Below are 24,275 nucleotides of genomic sequence, written 5' to 3' on the forward strand. Positions count from 1 at the left end.
GGCTAAAACCCACTTCATCAGATGCACAGAGTGAAAAATACAGCAAGCAGTATAAATATTACAGTACATGAAAAGATGGTAGTTGTCTTACCAAATTGGGGGGGGCGAGGTCAGTGCTAAGGAGGCCAATTCAATTAAGGTGGACATTGCCCATTTCCACACCTTCTTGTCAACTGTTGAAAATAGGCCACTTCCACCTTAACTGAATTGGCCTGGTTAGCACTGACCCCTCACTTGGTAAGGCAACTCCCATCTTTTCATGTGCTGTAATATTTATACTGCTTACTGCATTTTTCACTCAATGCATCTGATGAAGTGGGTTTTAGCCCAAGAAAGCTTATGCCCAAATTTATGCCCAAATTTGTCTCTAAGGTGACACAAGGACTCCTCGTTATATAAAATTAGGTGGCATCAGGCTACCTCAGGGCAAATTCACCACCCAGTCTGCGGTGGTCTAATTGGCCCTGTACAAAAGGCCTTAGTTTCTTCATAGGTCAGACTTTTCCAGAGATCTCAGTTTCAATTTAAGTATCAATTATTGAGTAGATTTTCAAAAAGCTTGCCACCTCAGTGTCACAATGGCGGTAGAAATCCAACCCCAGCTGTGGGGCCTGAGCAATTGAAAATCTGGCCCAGAAGTCTTTTGAAGAATCTGGCCTCAGAGGGGTATCTTGTTTGGTTGCAAATAGGAATCATCAGAAACTTGAGGGATTTTGCTCTTTCCCTACCCCTTCTGTTCCTCTATAAAACACACCTGTTACCTACCTGCACAGCCAAAAGCCAGATGGTATCTAGAAGAGGGGCTGAATTTGACACAACACACATTAGCCTTGGCCTCAATACTTGCAACTGAATTATCCAGGTTGGTAGACCACAGCTTCACTGAGGAGAAAAAACAAGAGAGGCAGAAATAAGTAAGTGAGGCTGAAAATGCTTTTTGAAAGATTTAAAAACATGGTCAGTACTCAAACAGGCTCCCACTTGTCACACACTTGCCTGTAGGGATTTTCATGATTATTAATATCTTTGAGAGGGTGAACAAAATTAGTGGATACAAAAAGACGGCTTTTGGTTGATGATCAATTTTCAGCGCAGTCTCAAGCACAACAGTAGTTTACCACTTCTACACACAATATTACAGGATTCAAGCCTGCATTCCTTTGGAGTTTGGAACCTCATGCAGGTGTCTAGCTGCGTATTGTAATCACAGTACGCCCAAGGCTATTGGACTGCAGACTTGTATAACCAAGAGCAATGAGGCTGATATTTTACCTACTCTGTCATCCAGCTGTGCTCTGAAGAACTCCTGTTCAGTGCGCTCAGTTGTAACCACTCTGCATAGATTTCATTTAAATGTACCTGTAAGCACAACTAGTAAGAACAATTTGTTTTCCATTCTTCAAAGTTTGGTACCAGGAGAAAAAAAGCTGCACCGGGGTATAACCTGTCACTACTTTTTATTGTTACATTTTAATTCAATCCATGTGAATGACTATTGTGGAGAGGTAAATATAAATAAAGATTAATCTGTACTGGACTACTCTACAAGGGGAAATGGTATGCACAAACACTCACATACATGTGATTGTATTTTAAGCCTGCTTTGACAGGCCTCTTTCACAAATAAGAAGCGATGGAGAGTCTTTGAGGCCCTTCAGTTTTTCACATTTAAGGTACCCATTTAACTCACAGCTTTGCCAGGAGCCCAGAGGAAACGGTGTTGCGTTTTTGCACTCTCCCAGGAGCAGCCCAGGAAGCAGACTTATTCTAAGAGTCAGAATATACCTCCTGATTTTCCCCTTTTGCTCTAGTGGGGGATAAGGCAACTACGTATTGAATAGTGGTCACACAGAGAGGCTGTTCTCCCCAGACCATGTATGAAAACAGACAGGGCTCACATAGACTTGCATGTGACAGGTCCTCTATAGACAGATCTCCCTCCTCTGTAGGGAAGGGGTACTCTGGTGCCTCTGTGGAGGGGAAGGGGAAGCCATGTGGTGATACAAGAGAGGGCTGACCAGGAGGAAGGTGGGGAAAAACACCACTCTGCTTTGGCTCCAAGAAAGATATACAAAAATATTGCTACAGCCCCAGTCTATTAGCTTTTCCCCAGGAGCTTCGGGGGAGCAGGAGAGGCATAGCCTCTAGACAGATGCCTATAGAACCACTACGCTTGGGGACAGCTTATCCACAGGAAGGGTAGTGGAGTCTCCCCCCTCTCTTTTTTTTAAAATAGTTCACACGAAGGGAGGGGAGGGAGTGCTGCTCCTCGCATGCCCTAATTCTGGCCATCTTTGAAGGACTGTTTCAAAGATGAGAGAAACCGCAATGCTTTGAGCATATTGATGCATCCTTTAAAAACAGCACAGTGGGAATATCTGACAGATACCTGGAGCCATTACTAAGTATCATATATACCCAATCAAACGCAGATGTTGATACATATGACATTTGCATACAATAATTATGAAAAGAGATAGATTACATACACCTATCAGTTTTCAGAGAGTAATAATCCATTCTCTTATTTACCAAAAGCCTAATATACATTATAAACAACCAGCTACATTAAAAATAATGAACAGCTTTGCAAGGATGACCTGGACCTTCTCTTGTTCCAAGTGACACTAGATGATCTAGTGCCTCATCTGAAGTCAGGGGGTAGGAGAGAATTTTTCAAGCAAATAAAAGCGTTAGGTTCTCACTTTAAAGAAGAGATGCCAACAGAAGCGCAGTGTATGTCGCAGTGACAGCAGAGGACATTAGCATTATTGATCTGATGGCAGAGGAAGCAAGTAATTCTGATTTCTCTGGTTTAAAAAAAACATAATGCCAGCCGACAATGTTCTTTAGATTGAAAGCTATAGGGTCTATGGGTATTTGTGGGAGTCAAATGAACACATAGCTCATAGTAGTGCCACTCACAAATGTATGCCCCATGCAGCCACTTGTTTTGAACACTCATTAGGCAGCCTTCCAACTAAGTTCTACAAGTTAGCAACTGTGTTCAATATGGGTAATTCTCTTTTTGGCACTACATCAATATAAAAAACGGTTACTTTCTCGTAACTGTCGTTCGTTGAGATGTGTTGTTCACGTCCATGCCACATTAGGTGTGCGCGCACCGCGTGCACGAGCGTCGGAAACTTTTTCCCTTAGCAGCTCTCGGCAGGCCCCCCGAGTGGCACCACTGCACCCCGCATATATACCCCTGCCAGCCCGACCCCCTCCAGTTCCTTCTTGCCAGCGACTCCGACAGAGGGGTAAGAGGGCGGGTGCTGGAATGGATGTGAACACCACATCTCGAAGAACAGTTACGAGAAAGTAAGTAACCGTTTTTTCTTCGAGTGCTTGTTCACATCCGTTCCACATTAGGTGAATTACAACCTTACCTCTGGAGGAGGATACGAGTCATGGAACAACTGCTTGGAGGACCGCTCTGCCAACTGCCGCCTCCTCTCTGGCCTGCTGGTTGACCGCATAGTGGGTCGTGAAGGTGTGCACCGAGGACCAGGTGGCTGCTCTGCAGATCCCCTGGATCGGGACCTGTGCCAGGAAAGCCGTGGAAGTCGCCTGCGCCCTGGTCGAGTAGGCCATGACCGCCGGGGCCGGAACACCTGTGAGCTCATAGCACGCCTCGATGCAACTTGTAATCCAAGACAAAATCCACTGCACCGACACTGGGAGGCCTTTTAACCTCTCGGCCACAGCCACAAACAGCTGCGTGGATTTGCGAAAGGGCTTGGTGTGCTCCAAATAGAATGCCAGTGCTCGACGCACATCCAAGGTGTGCAAGCTGCAGTGACTCCGGTCCGTATGGGGTTTTGGGAAGAACACCGGCAGATAAATGTCCTGACCCAGATGGAATTGGGACACCACCTTAGGGAGGAACTTGGGGTGTGGCCGGAGCTACACCTTGTCCTTGTGAAATACTGTGTATGGTGGCTCAGAGGTGAGGGCCCTCAGTTCGGACACCCTTCTGGCCGAGGTAACGGCAACCAGAAACACCACCTTCTAGGAAAAGTGGAGGAGAGAACAGGTAGCGAGGGGCTCGAAAGGGGGTCCCATGAATTTAGAAAGGACCAGGTTAAGGTTCCATGGAGGGACTGGGGGGCGGGATTATAGGAACACCCTCTCCAACCCTTTAAGGAACTGTCCCACCATTGGGTGGGAAAACACCGAGACCCCCGGATGGAAGGCGGAGATGGCTGCCAGGTGCACTCTGAGTGAGGATGGGGCTAGCCCTTGCTGCTTGAGGTGCAGGAAGTATTCCAGAATGGCCTGCACCAGGGCCTGGCCCAGCCGCACCTGTTGGGGTTCATACCAACATGAGAACCTTTTCCACTTGGCCATATAGGCCACCCAGGTAGAGGGCTTTCTACTGCCAAGCAGAATCTGCTGCACAGGAAGGGAGCACTGGCTCTCCAGGGCATTTAGGCAGAGCCTCCACGCCGTCAGGTGCAGTGACTGCAGGTCGGGGTGGAGAAGCCGCCAGCCGTCCTGTGTAATGAGGTCCCGGTGTCGGGGCAGGACTACTGGGGTGTCCACTGACAGCTCTAGGAGTTATGTGTACCAGTGTTAGCGGGCCCAGGCTGGGGCAAGGAGAATCACCGCCGCCCTGTCCCTGCGCACCTGGAACAGGACCTTGTGCACCAAGGGGAGCGGGGGGAAGGCATACATCAAGCCCCCTCTCCACGGGATCACAAATGTGTCTGTGAGCGAGCCCGGGCTGCAGCCCTGGAACGAGTAGAACCGCAGGCACTGGGCATCGGATCTGGTGGCAAACAGATCTACCCGGGGAAACCCCTACCTGCGGAAGCGCGAAAGCACGACATCCGCCCTGAGCGTCCACTTGTGCATGCGGTTCGACCTGCTGAGGGAGTCTGCCTGCTTGTTCCACACCCCCGGGAGATGCCCCATGCGATTCACCTCGAGGCATCCTATGCAAAGGTCCCAGAGGAGGAGAGCCTCGCAACAGAGTGGCGAGGAACGAGCCCCGGCCTGCTTGTTTATATAGAACATGGCAGTAGTGTTGTCTGTCAGAACTGTCACGCTGTGACTACTCAGAGTGGCATGAAAGGTCTGGCAGGCGAGACGAACCGCCCTGAGCTCCTTCACATTGATATGGAGCAATCGCTCTGCCTCGGACCACAACCCCTGCGTCATGAGGTCCCCCAGGTGAGCCCCGCATCCGTGGTCTGACACATCTGTCACCAGCGTCAGGTCCGGAAGTGGGGCAGCAAAGGGGATACCTTTGCAAACCACAGGCTGGGACTGCCACCACAGCAGGGAGTCCAGCACATCCCTTGGGATTGTCACTACCAAGTCCAGGCGGTCCCTATCTGGGCGGTAAACCCGAGCGAGCCATGCCTGCAGAGTCCTGAGTCTCAGTCTGGCACGCCTGACCACGTGCATGCATGCTACCATATGGCCCAGCAGCCGCAGGCAGCACCTGGCTGTTGTTGTTGGAAACTGGCGCAGGGAGGCCACTGCTTGTTGGATAGCCCAAAATCGGGATACCGGAAGGCTTGCCCTGGCCTGCACCGCGTCCTGGACCGCCCCTATGAATTCCACTCTCTGCGTGGGTACGAGCGTGGACTTGGGGATGTTGACCAGGAGCCCCAGCTCACAGAACAATCTCAGGGCCAACCTCCACATGGCCCCGCACCTCCGCCTCAGATCGGCCTGCCAGGAGCCAGTCGTCGAGGTACGGGTACACTTGGATTCTCTGCCTCCGTAAGAAGGCCACCACCACCGCTATGCACTTTGTGAACACCATTGGGGCCACGGCTAGACCGAACAGGAGAACCGCAAACTGATAATGTTCTCTGCCCACGGTGAAGCGTAGGAACCACCGATGTGCTGGGAAAATGGCGATATGAAAGTACGTGTCCTTCATGTCGAGGGTGGCATACCAGCCCCCCAGATCCAGGGGAGGGATGATTGTGCCCAGAGAGACCATGCGGAACTGGGCCTTGACCAGGAATTTGTTGAGTCCGCGCAGGTTTAGGAGTGGGTGAAGGCCCCCTTTGGCATTGGGGATGAGGAAGTACCGGGAATAGAACCCTTTTCCCCTTAGGCCGTGAAGCACCGCCTCTACCGCCCCCGTCCGTAGCAGCGAGTGGATTTCCTCCTCTAGGAGATGCTTGCGAGAGGGGTCCCTGAAGAGGGACGGGGAGGTGAACTGCAGCGAGTACCCATTCTGCACCGTGCGTAAGACCCAACGGTCCGATGTAATGGTGGACCAGGCTTGGGAGAAACGGGACAGGCGGTTCAGGAAACAAAGGGATGGATCTGGTGACTGATCTGGTACACTGTCCTCGAGGGCCTGTGCCCCGCTGGGGTTTGTGCTGGCCTTGGTTTAGTGCCCGGTGCATTATTGTTATTGTTGGTAAGCCGTTGCCTGTTATCCCTGCCTCGCCTACAGTAAGGCTCATGCCTATGGCGAGGCTGGTACTGGCGTTGAGGGGGAGGCTGCGGCTTAAAGGGCTTCCTCTGGGTTGGCGGGGTTTGCATACCCAGTGACTTGAGCATAGCCTGTGAGTCCTTGAGGCTATGCAGCCTTGCATCTGTCTGCTCTGAAAAGAACCCGGACCCTTCGAAGGGGAGGATTCTGGACCTCGGGGGGGGGGGGGGGGCAGGCCTGACTCCTGGAGCCACGCCGAGCACCTCATGACCACCCGACGTGACTGTTTTAGCCGCCGCGTCTGCCGTATCCAAGGAGGCCTGGAGAGAAGTCTTGGCTACTGCCTTGTCCTCGTCCACCAGGGCCGTGAACTCCTGTTGGGAACTTTGCGGGAGGTTGTCCTTAAACTTCCCCACCACCGCCCAGGAGTTGAAATTGTGCCTGTTGAGGATGGCCTGCTGGTTAGCAATCCTCAACTCAAGGCCCCCAGATGAGTACACCTTTCTACCAAAAAGGTCCAGGTGTTTCGCCTCCTTGGCCTTACGGGCTGGGGCCTCCTGTCCATGGCGCTCCTTTTCATTCACTGCCGAAACCACTAGGGAGCATGGACTCGGGTGGCAGAATAGGAACTCATAGCCCTTAGATGGGGCAAAGTATTTATGCTCTACTCCTTTAGCCGTTGGAACACTGGAGGCCGGGGTCTGCCACAGTCTTATATAGTTAGACTGAATGGTCTTAAGGAGTGGGAGCGCTATTCTGGATGGCCCTTTGGGGCTCAAAATGTCCAGCATGGGGTCCTCCTACTCAACCGTCTCCAAGGCCTGCAACCCCAAATTTTGGGCAACTCTGTGCAGCAGTTCCTGGTGGGCTCTATGGTCTATTGGCAAGAGGGCTGGATATCTCTGTGCCCGCCACCGCCTCATCGGGGGAAGACGAGGAGGTTAGCTGCTGCTTGACCTCCTCTGGTTAGTCCTCCTGCACCCCATCTCCTGTGGCAGGGGCCCTTGGCTCAGGCCGGGGCAGGATTCCATGGGACGGCACTGGGCTCGGTACCGGACTCTCCAGTCTAAGGTGGGGGGGATGCTGGAGCCTGGATACTATTGCCTCCGGCACAGTCTGGCATCAGTGTGGGGACCAGGACTGCTGCACCAAGTAACTTGCCCTGGACAGGGCTCCTTGGCACTCCTGATAGGCCCAGGGGGTCCAGAAGGGCCAATGGCCTGGCGGCCCCCATTGAAGTTGCCAGCTCCCCTAAGGGTCCCTGCTGTCCGGGCCCTGGTGTGGGTAGCTATAGCAGCCGGAGCTGGCGCCGGACTACGGTGACGCCGATCGCGAAGGCCATGGCGGTGCCAACAATCTGTGCCAGCGGGAGAATGAGCGGCTCTTGGCTGAGCAGGACCGGGACTGGGAGACCTCTGGCGAGGGCCGTCTCAACTCCTCCCACTGCCGGTCTCTGGGTGGTGCCGGAGAGCGGTGTGCCCTTTCTGGTGCTTCTTCGCGTCGACCTGCTGCCAGTGCCGCAACCTCCTTCTGGGCCACTGGCAAGTGCGAGTCTGCAGAGTCGGCGATCGACTGGGACCAACTCCGGGAGTGGTGCCAGGACGGTGTCTTCGAGCGGCACACCATTGCCGGCTTACCCCTTGACGGCGCCTGAGGTATGGGTGCCGGAGGGTTCTCCCCATACGGGAGGGGGCTCGCTGCCGACAGCTCGATAAGGTCCTTTGCGGCCTCAAAAAGGTACCAGGCGTAGAGGGCCGATCCGTTATGCCTTCGAGCCCATTGTCCGCACTGAGCTCACTTAGGTCTGGGCTTGGTGGGGCTTCTGCCACCGGGACCGCCTGTGTCAACGCCGGTACCGTGGCCTTCCTGCTCTTGTTGGTGCTTGGTGCCTTGGGAGGCGCCAGCCTCCTGTGCGGGGAACGACCACGCCTTTCTTTAGGCCGCGCTGGGGGCCGCAACGGGGAGGATGATCGGTTCCGGGGCCTAGCCTGGCACTCCAGGGCCGACAGTTTACGGTGCTTTGCTGGTGCTGGGCCTCCCGACGGCTCGGGGGCACTACTCACCGAGGAAGCCTGAGCTGGCATTGGGTGTTCCGGGCCCGGCGGCTGCAATGCGACCTCCATCAACAATTGCTTTAGGCGAAAGTCTCTTTCTTTCCTTGTCCTTGGCTTGAATGCCTTGCAAATCCTACACCTTTCAGTTTGATGTCCGTCCCCAAGGCAACGTGGACACGAGTTGTGGGGCTCACTAACTGGCATAGGTTTGTGGCATGTGGCGCAAGTCTTGAAGCCGTGGGTGTGCGGCATGCCCCGGGGCCGGTGCTGGAGACCTCCAAGCACCTAATCACTTAAGTGTTCACAATCTATATGTAAACGAACTGATAACAGCTACTCTAAAGGCTAAGGGACTGCTCTTCTACGAGAGAGAGAGGTTGGTTCCAACGCTACCACAGACGGTAAGAAGAAACTGGAGGGGGTCGGGCCGGCGGGGGTATACATGCGGGGCGCAGCGGCACTACTTGGGGGGGGCCCGCCAGGAGCCACTAAGGAAAAAAGTTTCCGATGCTCGTGCACCCAGCATGCGCACACCTAATGTGAAATGGACATGAACAAGCACTTGAAGAAGAACGAGCAAATGCTTGATCTTAATTTTGTAACAAATAATTCAGGGGCTCAGTTTTCAGCACACTAGCCTTTCACCTTTGCACAATTTCATTCAAATCCTCTTCAGATCACAAAGAGTAGAATGAGCTTGACGAGCTCATCTGCTGTTTAATCAGTAAGGGTGCTCATAAAAACCAACATGAAATTTGCTACATTTGGTAGACCAGGTTTAGATTCCACAGCAACTTCCATGACCACATAGTTGTGGAATATACAGGGTTCTGATTACAACAGTGTTATTGGCTTCTTGATAATTTCCTCCCCCTTACCAACTCCTGCCCCCTAACTTTAAAAAACATAAAACCACATCACAAGTCACATTTTAGCCGGAAATAAATGTGTATACAACAGGTTCATAAACTCTGGTTGTATAAATTTTGCTTCCCTTACTGTGAATTTTTAGCAGTTTTGTGGAGACTGAGGTGGTAATTATAAAACATAACAGATGCCCTGACAACATTTAGAACTGTGTTGACGAGGCAAACTACCCTATGAGATCAACTGATCTTTAAGCATGCGTTGCCTAATTTTGTTGCTGCCAAGAGCTGCATCTCTCCATGTGGCCAAGCATCCACACCTCACAAAACAAACGAGATGATGTCTGGGAAGCGGCTCTGGGTTTAAAATTGATTTAATTTTATCAAGTTTCTGTTTCATTGATTGGCGCTTTGGTTCAAATGCTCATTAGTTTATAAATTAACCTACTGTGGGGCAGAGCTTTGGAGAAACACTCAGTAAGAGAGGAAACTTTTCACTGCGGTAGCTGAAAGGAACATTCATCTACATTATGAATAGTAGCTAATATTCTTCACAAAACATTCATAATATTGAACAGTCATTTTATTTATATATAAAATACACCAGGTAACATGATATTGCTATAACAGTATCACCCAGCCCATTCTCTAAAATTAGTCCATTTGTCTATCGATTTCTAAGCTCGGCCTACACTACAGGATCATGCTTCCCTCATCATCCCATATAATACATTGACCTAAAGCAATGTCTGTAAGTTATGAGATGAGAACAGTTCTCTCTTCTCACAGTCACTCTCTCCATACACTATTATTTCATTTATTTACTTTTCCATGGCATTCTTAGTCGCATCTGAGCACCCCACAAACAATGAATATAGCCACAAAACCCCTGTGAAGTAGGCAATTATCCTCCTTTTATAAACTAGGAAACTGAGGCATGAGAGATTAACCTGATTTTCAGAAGCAATGTGCACCTAAAATTCCAATTAAAATTAGTGGGAGCACCACTTTTGAAAATTAAGCCCCAAGCGACTTGTTCAAGGTCAAATACAATGTCCTTGATAGAGTTGAGAACAGAAAATTGATCTTTCAATTCCCAAGACAATGCCCTAACTAGCAGGTCACCCTTCCTTTTCATGGACCCAGTTCTGCAAACCTGAACTAACCCACTCTGTTCCCTGCAACTACTCAACATGTTTCAGTATGTGCAGAACTGCTGCCTATTCATTATTTCTATATCTAGATGGCAGAGAGAATATTTTACCTTCACTAATTCACATTATGAGAAACCAGTTCACACAGATGTCTTAACTTCTTCTCCATACACATGAGACAATGAAAATTAAAAGTAACCTTCCACTGAGCTCTCAAGTGTACTGGAATTTTGTGGGACAATCAGCATTTCGGTTTAATTGGGATGTCTGATCGCCAAGCGTAGAAATATTCCACACACCGACAGACACTCTGCCCAGCCAAATAACCTGTAGTTTAGGGCGGAAGAACAAACAGCTAGAGACAAGTTCTGATCTTCTTACCTGTGAATGCTATTTATGGTCTTGTCTACGTGAACAATTAGACAACAGCAAGCTGAGGTGTGAGTCTACTCCACACCAGCCTGCCACAGTGTAGCTGTCCACATGGAACATGTGCCAGCAGGTTAAGTTCATTAGAGCACTTTGACTTCAAAGCGCTCTAACAAACTGTTAAAACACATCAGCAGGATGCACATGAGCAATTAGACCGCAGCAAGCTAGCGTGGAGAATTTTCATACCCCAGCTTGCCATGTAGAAATTGTTTGAATAGACAAGCCTTAATTTCTGTGCACTGCACGAGGCCTCATGCCCTAACCTAGACAGCACTCAAGTATCATTCTATTTTACAAGTAAGTTAATAGATAAGTTGAACAAGGCCACTTCAGGCAGAGCTGGGAATAGAGTCCAGGCCTCTAAGATGGCAGATCCACGTCTTAATGTACTCAGGCCAACCACACAGCCTCTCAGAAAAATGGCCATATATGTAGACTTGGCCATCTGATTAGTAAACATGTTCTAACCACTAGATTTCATTCGCTCCTAGAACAGAACCCACTGGCAAAGTGGGTCTCAAAAACCCCTCTAGTAGGTAGTCCACTAATTACTCTTTGAACTCAAGTCATAGAGGTCTGACTGGGGATTTGAAGGTCCAGGATTCAATCTCTGCAAATAACCTATGGGAAGTCTCTTTACAATGGCACATGATGAAATTTGTTTTTCCCCCATTTTCTTTTTAAAGTGCTGATTTAATTAAATTCACACAGTGAGGAAATATCCTCAAAACAGGTTTTTATAGTTAAAAAGTATTATAATGGTATCAGTTTTGGCACAACATGCCACAACTACAGCCAGAGTCTGGTCATTTGCCATGTTTCGCTTGCAATCACAAGTTGGAAGGTTTGACAGTTGAGAGGTATGTATGCTGCCCATTATATAGTTTATTTATATCAATTTTTTTTTGCGCTATTTTTTGGACATTTTCAAAGGCTGTGTACTGAAAGAGTATAATAGCTTCTTGCAGGTCCCTACAATCTATTTCTGTGGCTATGACTATGTTACCAAAACTTGCTTAAGAAGGATTTTTATTAAATGCATGTTTAGCAGTTAGTCACAGGCAGTTTCAATCAATGATCATTCCAATGGCTGAAAGTTATATTACTGGTAGGAAGAGTCAAAAATAGAGAAGGGAATGTGACTTATGTCTGAAAATTATTTTTCAATTTGAGGAAGAAAACTGCTCTGACGAACTGGGTTTAAATTCCCATCAACTGAGATGGGGCAATAAAAGTATTTACAATAGTAAGAATTTAAGGTCAATACCAGTCACCACGGGACACTTTTTCCCCCAAACTTCTGTTTCCTTTAATAAACTGGCCACTTATTCATACCATCAATGTTTAAAATAATGCTTATGTAATGAAGTTTGGCAATAGGTGTTTGCACATGCCCAGGAATGCCCCAAGAGTAGGCAGGGTATAGAGCTGACGGTAAGACAAAGACAACATGATGGTCTATTTCTGTTCCTCTTCTCAGAGACAGAACTATAAAATGTGGCCACTAGGGGAGGAGAAGGAACACCTGGTGGTCTCCACCATGTACTGGTCAAGAGACTTCTCTTTGAAGAGTTTCTAGCAGACAAGGTCACGGCTGCCTTCCAAGATGTCCTTTCAAGCCCCAGGAGATTTCAAACTCCCTGCTTACTGTGGTTCAGAGGGTCCCAATATGTAGCAATAGTATTGCTGACACCTACACCAAGTCCCTTTCTAAAAACTTCAGAAAGAAAGTAGGTATTCTTACATTTTTAGTTTCAAGGTCAACTGCCTAAGACAGTCCAGCCCCAGAGTTAATGAAAGTCATGTTTTTTTCTGGTTAAATTAGAATTATAGCCTTCCATTTTATAGAAATACCCCCAGAAAACAGAAGGCTATGCAGCTTCTCATGGCTCTGGTAACATGGGCCAACATTCCAACAGTCCCCATAACTCTTTGGGTGTGTATGTAAAAATTTCAGCTACCTCTGTAGCAGCAGACTGCTTTACAAATACTAATAACTAAATATATAATTTGCTTTTTTAAATACAATGAACAATTGGAGTGAGAGTGCTTCTATGCTCCCACTCTCTCCTATGGAAGGCAACATACAGATAATTCTCACAAACACATTCTGGATGATCTTTGGTTAATGAAGAGGATGGAATGGAAAGCAGACTTCGACTCCCTCAGGGAACGGATGGCCAGGATCCCCTGGGGGACTAACATGAAGGGGAAAGGAGTCCAGGAGAGCTGGCTGTATTTCAAGGAATCCCTGTTGAGGTTACAGGGACAAACCATCCCGATGAGTCGAAAGAATAGTAAATATGGCAGGCAACCAGCCTGGCTTAATGGTGAAATCCTAGCGGATCTTAAACATAAAGAAGAAGCTTACAAGAAGTGGAAGGTTGGACATACGACCACGGATGAGTATAAAAATATTGCTCAGGCATGTAGGAATGATATCAGGAGGGCCAAATCGCACCTGGAGCTGCAACTAGCAAGAGATGTTAAGAGTAACAAGAAGGGTTTCTTCAGGTATGTTGGCAACAAGAAGAAAGCCAAGGAAAGTGTGGGCCCCTTACTGAATGAGGGAGGCAACCTAGTGACAGAGGATGTGGAAAAAGCTAATGTACTCAATGCTTTTTTTGCCTCTGTCTTCACTAACAAGGTCAGCTCCCAGACTGCTGCGCTGGGCATCACAAAATGGGGAAGAGATGGCCAGCCCTCTGTGGAGATAGAGGTAGTTAGGCACTATTTAGAAAAGCTGGACGTGCACAAGTCCATGGGGCCGGATGAGTTGCATCCGAGAGTGCTGAAGGAACTGGCGGCTGTGATTGCAGAGCCATTGGCCATTATCTTTGAAAACTCGTGGCGAACGGGGGAAGTCCCGGATGACTGGAAAAAGGCTAATGTAGTGCCAATCTTTAAAAAAGGGAAGAAGGAGGATCCTGGGAACTACAGGCCAGTAAGCCTCACTTCAGTCCCCGTAAAAATCATGGAGCAGGTCCTCAAAGAATCAATCCTGAAGCACTTACATGAGAGAAAAGTGAACAGGAACAGCCAGCATGGATTCACCAAGGGAAGGTCATGCCTGACTAATCTAATCGCCTTCTATGATGAGATTACTGGTTCTGTGGATGAAGGGAAAGCAGTGGATGTATTGTTTCTTGACTTTAGCAAAGCTTTTGACACGGTCTCCCACAGTATTCTTGTCAGCAAGTTAAGGAAGTATGGGCTGGATGAATGCACTATAAGGTGGGTAGAAAGTTGGCTAGATTGTCGGGCTCAACGGGTAGTGATCAATGGCTCCATGTCTAGTTGGCGGCCGGTGTCAAGTGGAGTGCCCCAGGGGTCGGTCCTGGGGCCGGTTTTGTTCAATATCTTCATAAATGATCTGGAGGATGGTGTAGATTGCACTCTCAGCAAATTTGCGGATGATACTAAACTGGGAGGAGTGGTAGATACGCTGGAGGGGAGGGATAGGATACAGAAGGACCTAGACAAATTGGAGGATTGGGCCAAAAGAAATCTGATGAGGTTCAATAAGGATAAGTGCAGGGTCCTGCACTTAGGACGGAAGAATCCAATGCACCGCTACAGACTAGGGGCCGAATGGCTAGGCAGCAGTTCTGCGGAAAAGGACCTAGGGGTGACAGTGGACAAGAAGCTGGATATGAGTCAGCAGTGTGCCCTTGTTGCCAAGAAGGCCAATGGCGTTTTGGGATGTATAAGTAGGGGCATAGCGAGCAGATTGAGGGACGTGATCGTTCCCCTCTATTCGACATTGGTGAGGCCTCATTTGGAGTACTGTGTCCAGTTTAGGGCCCCACACTACAAGAAGGATATGGATAAATTGGAGAGAGTCCAGCGAAGGGCAACAAAAATGATTAGGGGTCTAGAACACATGACTTATGAGGAGAGGCTGAGGGAGCTGGGATTGTTTAGTCTGCAGAAGAGAAGAATGAGGGGGGATTTGATAGCTGCTTTCAACTACCTGAAAGGGGGTTCCAAAGAGGATGGCTCTAGACTGTTCTCAATGGTAGCAGATGACAGAACGAGGAGTAATGGTCTCAAGTTGCAGTGGGGGAGGTTTAGATTGAATATTAGGAAAAACTTTTTCACTATGAGGGTGGTGAAACACTGGAATGCGTTACCTAGGGAGGTGGTAGAATCTCCTTCCTTAGAGGTTTTTAAGGTCAGGCTTGACAAAGCCCTAGTTGGGATGATTTAACTGGGAAATGGTCCTGCTTCGAGCAGGGGGTTGGACTAGATGACCTTCTGGGGTCCCTTCCAACCCTGATATTCTATGATTCTATGGTACGCAGAGCCCTGGCATGCTGTCTGTAATTATATCAGAGGCAATCTTTGTTCCAGAAGGGTTCCGTTGCTCAGTGCTCCCTTTGCTTTGTATGATCTTTGTCAGAGAAAGGTGCAGATGAGTGATCACAGGATTACCCTTCTCTGTGTGTGTGTGTGTGTATCTGGCAAAGGGCATTGCAGTGTACCAAGTACCCAGGCATCCGACACCTTGTCACCACTTTGAAAGGGGAACGGGGAGAGAGAGACAGGAACATCCTACAGCAGGGATAAGGGAAGGAGGTTTAGTAAAGCTGCCCCACTCAGCAATTAGGAAAAGAGCTGGGGGAGGAAAAGATCTCACCCCCAACCGCTCCCACCATGCCAGGAAAGGGAAAATGCATTACAGTTCCCATCATTCCAGACAAAGCCAATAACTACAGACAGAAAGCTCAGTGCCCACATATCCAAGCATTAGGGATAGTTGCGAGGAAGAAGGGAATGGTAGTGCTGGGCTTCCCACCAGGTGTTAACCCTGACCAGATTGTCTCTATGAGCTTTGGGTAGCAGGTTTTGACATTTGGCTAACAGATGTCTGGCAAACTGAGTTCTCCACTACAGCATTTAAAAGAGCTATACTTATTTAAAATACTTTTAAATAGGTCTCCAATTCTGGCATTCACCTCTGATGTCCTTGTTATATATGTAAATAGTGAAAAGACTGCATGAGGAGGGCAATGAAACCGTCTAGCCCAGGCTGGATCAGAAAAAAACCTATATACCTTTAAAAAGAAAGAACTACTATTTGAACAGAAATGCAGGATGTGTACTGAAAATGCAGGTCTTCATTAATACATAAATTGTGTGTGTAAACACTGCACTTTTAAAAACAGTTTCTGCAGAAAAGAATTGTTAAGCTGTGAAGTGAGGCCCTGTTTTGTAAAGTCAGCTCAGGCGGACAGCTCTTTACCATGCTAATAAATGCATGTCTATTTGGAAGATAAGCTCTTTTTAAAATGCACAGCATGAATGGGGAGCAAAATGATGAAAAGGTTGATCAGTTATACAGAGGGAATTTTTCTTACTACATTTAATTTTAAAGGAAACAGTCCTTATTTCCACCATAAAGAAGAAGAAGAAAAAATCTATTAAAAGCCATTTAAAAAAATCTCCATAATATGAAATCATCATAAAGGCTGCATTTTGTAAGTGGAATTACCAATTACCTCGAGAACATCAAACACATTTAAGAAATGCTAATATGACTTCCTTTTAAACAGAATTTAAAAGCAATTTAGGGGGCAGAGGCTTGCGAGGTTTAATATTTTATGAAAAATTAATTTGTCATTCAAAGTAAATCATGAACAGCTCTGTCCAAAGCTGTTTGCGCCCATTTTGGAGTTGACCGCCAGTGGCTGCAGAAGGAACTCAAAAGCAATGGTTGCCTAATGTGATATTGTAGGCTGACTGCAGATAAAGTCCTGTTCTTTAGGGAAGGAGAAAGATTATGTATTTCAATTCTATCCATTCCCCCTTTATAGAAACTGTATTACTTCCAATGTGCAGTGCTCAACTTGTGGGACACAATGGTGTGCCTGCTGAGAGCTCCAAAATCCTGGGTCATCAGGGCCCAGCAGGAGTCTTGGGAGGAGGCAAAGCAAGAAGCAGCTCACTCCCAGCATCTACTCCTGCAGTTCCCATGCCTTCCTGACCACCACCCAATTTTGTTCACATTGCTGTTAAGTTTCTCAAAAAAACATGTCACACATCCTGTAGGACAGGGGTTCTCAAACTGGGGGTCGGGACCCCACAGGTGGTCGCGAGGTAATTACATGAGGGGTGGCAAGCTGTCAGCCTCCACCACAAAACCTGCTTTGTCTCCAGCATTTATAAAACGGTGTTAAATATATAAACAAGTGTTTTTAATTCGGGGTGAGGGTGGGGGCTCAGAGGCTTTGTGACCAGTACAAAAGTTTCAGAATCTCTGCTATAGGACAAGATGTTTCTTGCTGTGCATGATCCTTAATACTTTATCATCATTTACTAGAAAGCCATTTTACTAGATAAAAGCAAGAGAGGACATTCTCAGTCTCCACACATTTATCTGTAGCCACTCTCTTTCTTGTACACAAACTTTTTTTTTTTTTAAACCAAAGCTCCCCAAATCTTCAACTATCAGTCTGGCATACACTGTAGTAAAACTTGCCTTGTTTACACTAGAGTTTAAGATGATGTTACTTGGATTGTACTAGCTAACATGATACACAACTTTCCCCATAAATCCTAGACTAGACTAAAACTGGTCCATAATTTTCATCTGAATGATTTTCCAAATGAAACATGCCCACTTCACAAAAATCAAGATTTCTTAAGAGAATATTTCAATTTTTCTGAAAGATTTTGATTTTCTATTGGTAAAAAAAAAAACAGAATGGCAGCTGCCTGGCTGCCCACCTGGAAGGCTGTTATTTTCACTTTTGGCAAGTGAAATTGGCAAAAGTTTTCACAGAGGGCTGCCAAGGCAGAGTGCCAGGGCACTGTTTCCCACACCAGCTCCAGGCGACAGTCAGAGCCATGGCTTTCTGCCTCTCCAGTTCCAGGAGCTGCAGGTGCAGGCTGAGTGTCCAGGCTCTCTACTTCTGTGGCAATTCAGCAACTGACAAGTGCAGGCAACGAGAAAGCTAAAAAATTCCATTTCAGTTCCCTTGAAACAGGTTTTTGTTTTTTTTTTTAAAAAAAAAACAAAATTTTTCAGAGGAAAAGGATTCCCTTTTTTTCAGCCAGCTCTAGACAAAGCTCTCTCCCCCACTTTCATCTGATCCTAAATGGTTCTATAATACCCTGGGCAAGTCAGTTACACTATCTAAGTAAGCCAAGGAATCAGTTACTTGACACATCCTATATTGACAACCATAAGGAATACACAATGAGTTCAGCCTTTAGCACTAGAATTAAAAATCAAAATACCCTTTGCATCGTCAGAGCCTGAAGCCAGTAGTTTAGGGTCCATCAAGTTAAAGTCAACACTCCAGCATCTTTTTTCATGCTCCTGTTTTGAGAAAGAGGAAAATATTTGGAATGTAGTACATTATAATTCCCAGTGCTAAAATACGCAGTAAAGCAAAACAAATGCAGTTTGGATGAATTAAGATGGAATTTCTGGATATGGACATTCACTATGTATAGCAATGATCTTAAATACATTTTTCTCTCACACAAACTAATGCTTGTGTGGTTTAAGAGAAGCCCCAAAAGATGGCAACACTAGCAAGTTACATCCAGGGGTGGGTTTTTTTTTTTTTTTTTTTTTTTAAAAGTACTGCTTATTTGCTTATCTCAGAGGAGACTTCTCATGACAGTATATTTTGGTGTGTTACTACTCCCTTGTGGCCCTTCATTCTCTGAGCAAAAAAAATGCATGAATTTTCTAAATACTATTAAAATGCATCTTTCAACAAGGAGATTATTGAATTTGTTTAGAAAGTCCAGAAAGAGGAGTATTGTTCACTCAGGTATTAAAAGTTTAAGTGGTCACAGGAACTGTAGTTTATCACGCATATACATGGGTCATTTCAAGTCTGAATGCTGTTTCCTTATAAGTGATGAGGAAGGTTTAATATACTAGCTCCGTAACATTCTGTTAAATGAAACTTGAAGGTTAGTCAAGTCATTTCAAACCTTCACAAAGCTTGAGAAGAGACGTGAAGAGGGCATGAAAAAGAACATCCAGAACAATGTTCCAAGTAGCCTTTCAAATATGTATACAGCATATGTCTGTGCACATACCTCAACTTATGAAAATCTGGAAGAAGGGACAAAAGAATAGATAGGGAGTTTAAATAATGAAGTGGAATTTGTTTCTTTTAGTACAAGTAACAGTTGGAATATAACTCCAGTTTCATCATTTCATATTCATAATGAAAATTTATACTATATAAATAATCTGTCCTCAAATTCATTATATTAAGATTCATTGTGTCCAGTGAGATCTCTTTCTAGTTGGCATACACATGATAAAAGGATGTCAACACAGAATCTTATGATACAGATTAATACACAATAATGAGAGCTGCTGTTTAACTTAAGGAAAAAATCTTACATTCCTATTTAACTGTCAAAGAGAGATGCACGCTCTATGGCAGCAGTTCGCATCTACTCTTAAGAAGTGGTCCACCACCTCCTGTCCCAACTTCTCAGTTCCAATCACACACCTTCCTAGTGGCCCTCATTACAACTGATTAAATGGAAAAGTAACGTTAAGACAGGATTAAGGAGACAAGATGAAAATAAATTCTAATGGATAAGTGCTTGATTACATTCACCTATTCTGTGTTTGAGCTGCTAGCTTACTGTCCCACGTGCAGGGCTTTCTATTTACTAGCATCAAATCTGCCCTGGCTGCCAGCAGCTCCACTACTTCAATCTTTTCAAATGACTTGGCATTTTGCTTTTCTCTCTCTACAGTGGGCGCGCTAGTCTCACTATTTTTTAGGCCTTCTGCAAATATGATCATGGTTGAATGTACAGCAACAAAACTTCTAAGAAGAAAATGAAGCAGCCATGCAGAGGTTTTTTTTTTTTTTTAAATTCACATGGAAGAAAAGTCTCCAGTAACTCCTCTTCCTTTTCCCAGATCCGTGCCCCAACAGCAGGGTTTTGGCTAGCCACACAATCACTGCTTAAAGGCTGCCGTGTGCCTCACTATTGTGACAAGAAGCTACATTGGTCACTGCTGGAGAATCACGACTCAATGGAGTTATAGAAAAGTCAAAAACATGGTAACTCCCTCTTAGCCAAGGGAATTCACCTACTGTAGATGCAGCCACTTTGCCTCATGCAACCATCAATGCACTACTAGAAACACCTTAATTAGAACATTAATATGCAGACAAACCTGAAGCCATGGCCCTTGCAAAGACGAAAATGGTACTGCTTGGTGACTGCACTTTACCTGGTAGACCTTTGATCTCTGTCCTGTGAACCCATCCCACAGGATGACTGTGCCTTCATAGTCACTGCTGGCTAACAGGTTCTTGTGGTAGCTACTCCAGCTGATACAGCTTTAAAAAGAGAAAATCCCAAACAATCTTACTTTAAACTATATTCTATACACCTTAAAAATAATTATTGCAATAGCTCAAGTCAATTAGGATCTTTGCTTTGGGCTGTCCCAAAGTACACAATCTTGAATCAGTTGCCTTTTATTAAAATAATCAGAAAAGGAAAAAACAAAAAGCATCAGAAACTTGGAAAAATTTTCAGCATACAAACTACACAAGTGTTTTTAATGTCTTTGTTATGCAGTTTACCATCTCAAGATATTATTTGCAACTTATATAATGTTTTATGCTGTTTAATGCTCTGTTCCTAGGATATATGTGTTTGCACTTGCACAGAGACCCAGAATTTTAAAAAAGGAAAAACATTTTAACCTTTTAGCTCCTTAAAAGCCACAATTTAAACCATGATGCCAAAAGCAGAAGTCCACTAATGCAATCTACAGCTGTAAGATATACAACTACATTGGTACCAAAGGATTAAAAAAAAAGCAAGGAGACTATGACCTCTTTGACACAGAAGAAACAGACTATTCATTGCATTCTCAATTTAAAGAGTGCCCTCCTCTGTCACTTGAGAAAGGAAGGTTTGAGGGAGATCTCTAAACAGGGATCAGAGAAAATACATAGGTTGTGTTTGTATTTTATATTGAATTGAGCAGTCCTGAAGGATATAGCATCGGATTAATATGGAAGAGTGAAACCTTCTAACAGGTACAACATGGACAATAATAGAGCCAGCTTCCTCTTACTGGTCTGGGAATATGCTTCAAGCCTGGTGTCCAAAAATATTTCAATAAGGGTAAGAGAATTTAGAACACACATTCACCCAATTTTTGGCCCATCTGGTGTGAAAAAGTGCCAGTTGTCAACTGTGACGCATGTAAGAGGAACTGAACGGACACTGATCCATTTCACATAGGTCACCAAATAGCTATGAGAGAGTAACTAGCTTAGATTATTACAGTCTTGATAAATCAGTCAGTCTATGCTAGCATTCCCATTGTTGCTGGAATGGTGTGAATGCAACGCAGGGAAATTTCTCTGAAACCGGCAGCCCAGATAGGGTCTTAGAGACTGAGTCACCATAACCCAGTTAGGGTATGTCTACTGTAGGAAAACAGGTGATGTTTTGAAGTGCGTTCGCTAGCATGTTTTAATTAACATGTTTTTTTTTTTAAATGCTATCTATAGCCTTATACACACACAGGGTTTAAGGCTTTTAAAAATGTGATTGCTAACCTGCCATTTTCTGTGTTGTTCTCCGTGTCCATTTCTTTCTATCATACGTCAACCCTTATATTATCTCTTCCACTTCTTTCCCTCCCCCATGCAGAACACCTCCTTTCTAATCTATCCCATCAATCTCACTCCTTCCACCCACCCAACCACATCTGCATCCCTGTTCACACCCTCACCTCCACCTCTTCACTCATTTGTACCACCCCTTCATATTTAGATTTTTCAAGCCTTAGCAGCCAGAAAACTGAACTAAGATGTAGAGTACTAATTTTAGAGGCAATGCCCAGGCAAGAATTCAAGCCACTCTTCAACACCAGCTGCTAAGAAAGAATGAAGCTTAACTGTATCTTCAGAACAGTAGCAAGCTTTTAATTAGAAAACATGTATGCCTCTGGTCCTTATAGTTGCAAAGGACCTTCAAAATGTGAATGATGCAGTGGCACCTGCCTGAATCAGCAAACAGGTTGAAACAATGAAGAGAACTATCCTGTTAATTTAAAAACCCGTTAACTCTGTAGCCTAAGGACAACCATAAAACGAAGAAATTGCTGTACTAGAGCAAATTAGAACTATCTAGTCCAATATCCTGTTTCTGATAGTAGTAAGTACCAACAGCTTTAGAAAAACATTCAAGAAACTTTATAGTAGGAATTTATAGAATAATCTACCCACAGGGAAAATTCCTTCCTAACCGCCAACAGATGAGTGACTTGTGCCCTGAAGCACAATTTAAAATGTCAGCATTAATTATTTCACTGCTAATCAAATCACGTAAGAAAGGAGAAGGACAACCATATAATGAAAGCTCTGATCTATTGTGAGCTGCATGTTATATCTGTATAACAAGTGGGTGGAACTTGGGAAAGTACCACCCATAATTCTTTTCTTCCAATCTAACTCCTGGAGAAAGACAAAACAAAAGTGTTGGGCTTCCTCTAGGATGCCATCCTAGGACCCTGCTCAAGGGCTCTACCTTTTGCCACCTCCAGCTGGTAGGTGAATAAAAATCTGCTTTCCTCTCTCCTAGTTGCAGAGTGAGACGGACGTGGTTCTTGTCAGTTTCACTCCTGCCCACAACATTGGTTTTAGTAGCAATGAAAAAACTGACTAGAAGCTGGTCTGTTTTAAGTCTCATATGTCATACATCTTTAAACACAATCCTTCAAAAAAATTAAAGGGTCATAATCGACAAAAACAAATAATTTTCTTCATCTTCCTGACTTGATTCTCCCCTCACCATCACCAAGCTTCTTTTAGATCTTTAACAACCTGGAATGTTCTATTAAACAGTACAATGCATGAGGTTTTGTGTAACTTATCATTAGACTAACGTTTATGAAACAAAAAGAAAAGGAGGACTTGTGGCACCTTTAGAGACTAACAAATTTATTTGAGCATAAGCTTTCATGAGCTACAGCTCACTTAAATGCATCCAATGAAGTGAGCTGTAGTTCACAAAAGCTTATGCTCAAATATATTTGTTAGTCTCTAAGGTGCCACAAGTCCTCCTTTGCTTTTTGCGAATACAGACTAACACGGCTGCTACTCTGAAACCTGTTTTTATGAAACGATATACTCAAGGGATATATCAGACTAATAGAACAGCTCTTCCTCCAGGTGTGTGGAGAGCTTTCTTCATTCTTAAAGCTTCCTTTTAAAATCTAGAAATAGTCACATCATCATGTTCAGATGTCCTTACTATTTGAGCTGCTGTATTTTTTGATAGTACTCACAGGAAAAAAGGCTATCAGTATAAATCTCCATTCCTGGGAGATTAACTAGCAGAAACAATCTCACACAAGGTACATCTGAAGAGAACTAGTTGTCAACTGCTAGCTTGCTTTCATGAACTGAGCATCAGATCTGCACCGTAGGGCTTGTCTACAGAGCCTGCAGTTTAGTCTTCTTTAAACAGAACTACATTAATACAAACTATATTCCTTTTTGTTCATGCCCACAGCATCCACATGGGAGAGTTACAGCCCAACACATTAGCTCACACTGTAATTCACACCCCCATAGTCCAAACTGTGGGCCATGTAGACAGCCTGAGATTCCGATCTTAAAAAGACTTGTGCACCGGGTGCTTCACTTTACACACAGTAGCCCCATTTACCTGAATGGGGACTACTCACACAGTGTGAAAAGTGAAAGAGAGAGAGAGAGAGAGAATAGTTCTGTGTGGTAAGTACATTAATTGAGTTCCAGGTAGAAGCCTTACATGCTCAAACATTTCAGCTGTAAGACTGGCTTCTGAAAGAATGCAAATGACAGCATGACCGAACGCTGCAGTGGCACAGAAGTAAAACTACTATTAAAATAATTTTTTAAAATACATTTTAGCTGTTTAACCAAACCCTAGCTAAGGTAGCAGACAAATGGTTTTGGAGAAAAACTCAGCAAACAATATGACACGACAGAAGGGGAGACAGCTCTGAGATGATTATTCCAATAAGTGAAAGCGAAGGGAATTCAAAGCTACAAATCCTTACATCACATTTGGTCCAAACATTCTGTGTCTCATCAGAGTGTGTGAGATTCCAAGGTGATTATTTTCTAAAGGGCTCCAACAGCAATGGAAAGAGTGTCCACATGGACCCAGTGAGTAGGGAATCTAGATTGAGAATTGTAGCTTAACTTTATTTTGATGCTTTCAAAACCTTACAGTAATGAGCACATCACTTGTGATTAGGACGGAACAGCCATACATGTGATTTATGTATGAAAATAAAAACACATCTTAGGAATAATTTTTAAAACAAAAAATAACCTATTCTTGTGGTTTTTGC

The 24,275-nt window shown here is 45.2% G+C and overlaps 1 protein-coding gene across 3 annotated transcripts in view; it reads right to left on the bottom strand.

The window, feature by feature from the left end:
- The window catches only part of COP1 (COP1 E3 ubiquitin ligase), a 228,234-nt gene that overhangs the window by 77,971 nt on the left and 125,988 nt on the right, over window positions 1-24,275 (bottom strand). For all 3 annotated transcript variants that reach the window (XM_084635924.1, XM_084635925.1, XM_084635926.1), the window contains exons 13-15: window positions 20,139-20,247; window positions 18,155-18,236; window positions 766-882 (exon numbers count right to left, since the gene is read on the bottom strand). In XM_084635924.1, coding sequence (XP_084492050.1) covers window positions 766-882; window positions 18,155-18,236; window positions 20,139-20,247 — 308 coding nt within the window. The remainder of the gene's footprint in view (window positions 1-765; window positions 883-18,154; window positions 18,237-20,138; window positions 20,248-24,275) is intronic.

Source organism: Lepidochelys olivacea (genome assembly GCF_965140295.1).
Source record: "Lepidochelys olivacea isolate rLepOli2 genome assembly, chromosome: 8".
NCBI lineage: Eukaryota > Metazoa > Chordata > Testudines > Cheloniidae > Lepidochelys > Lepidochelys olivacea.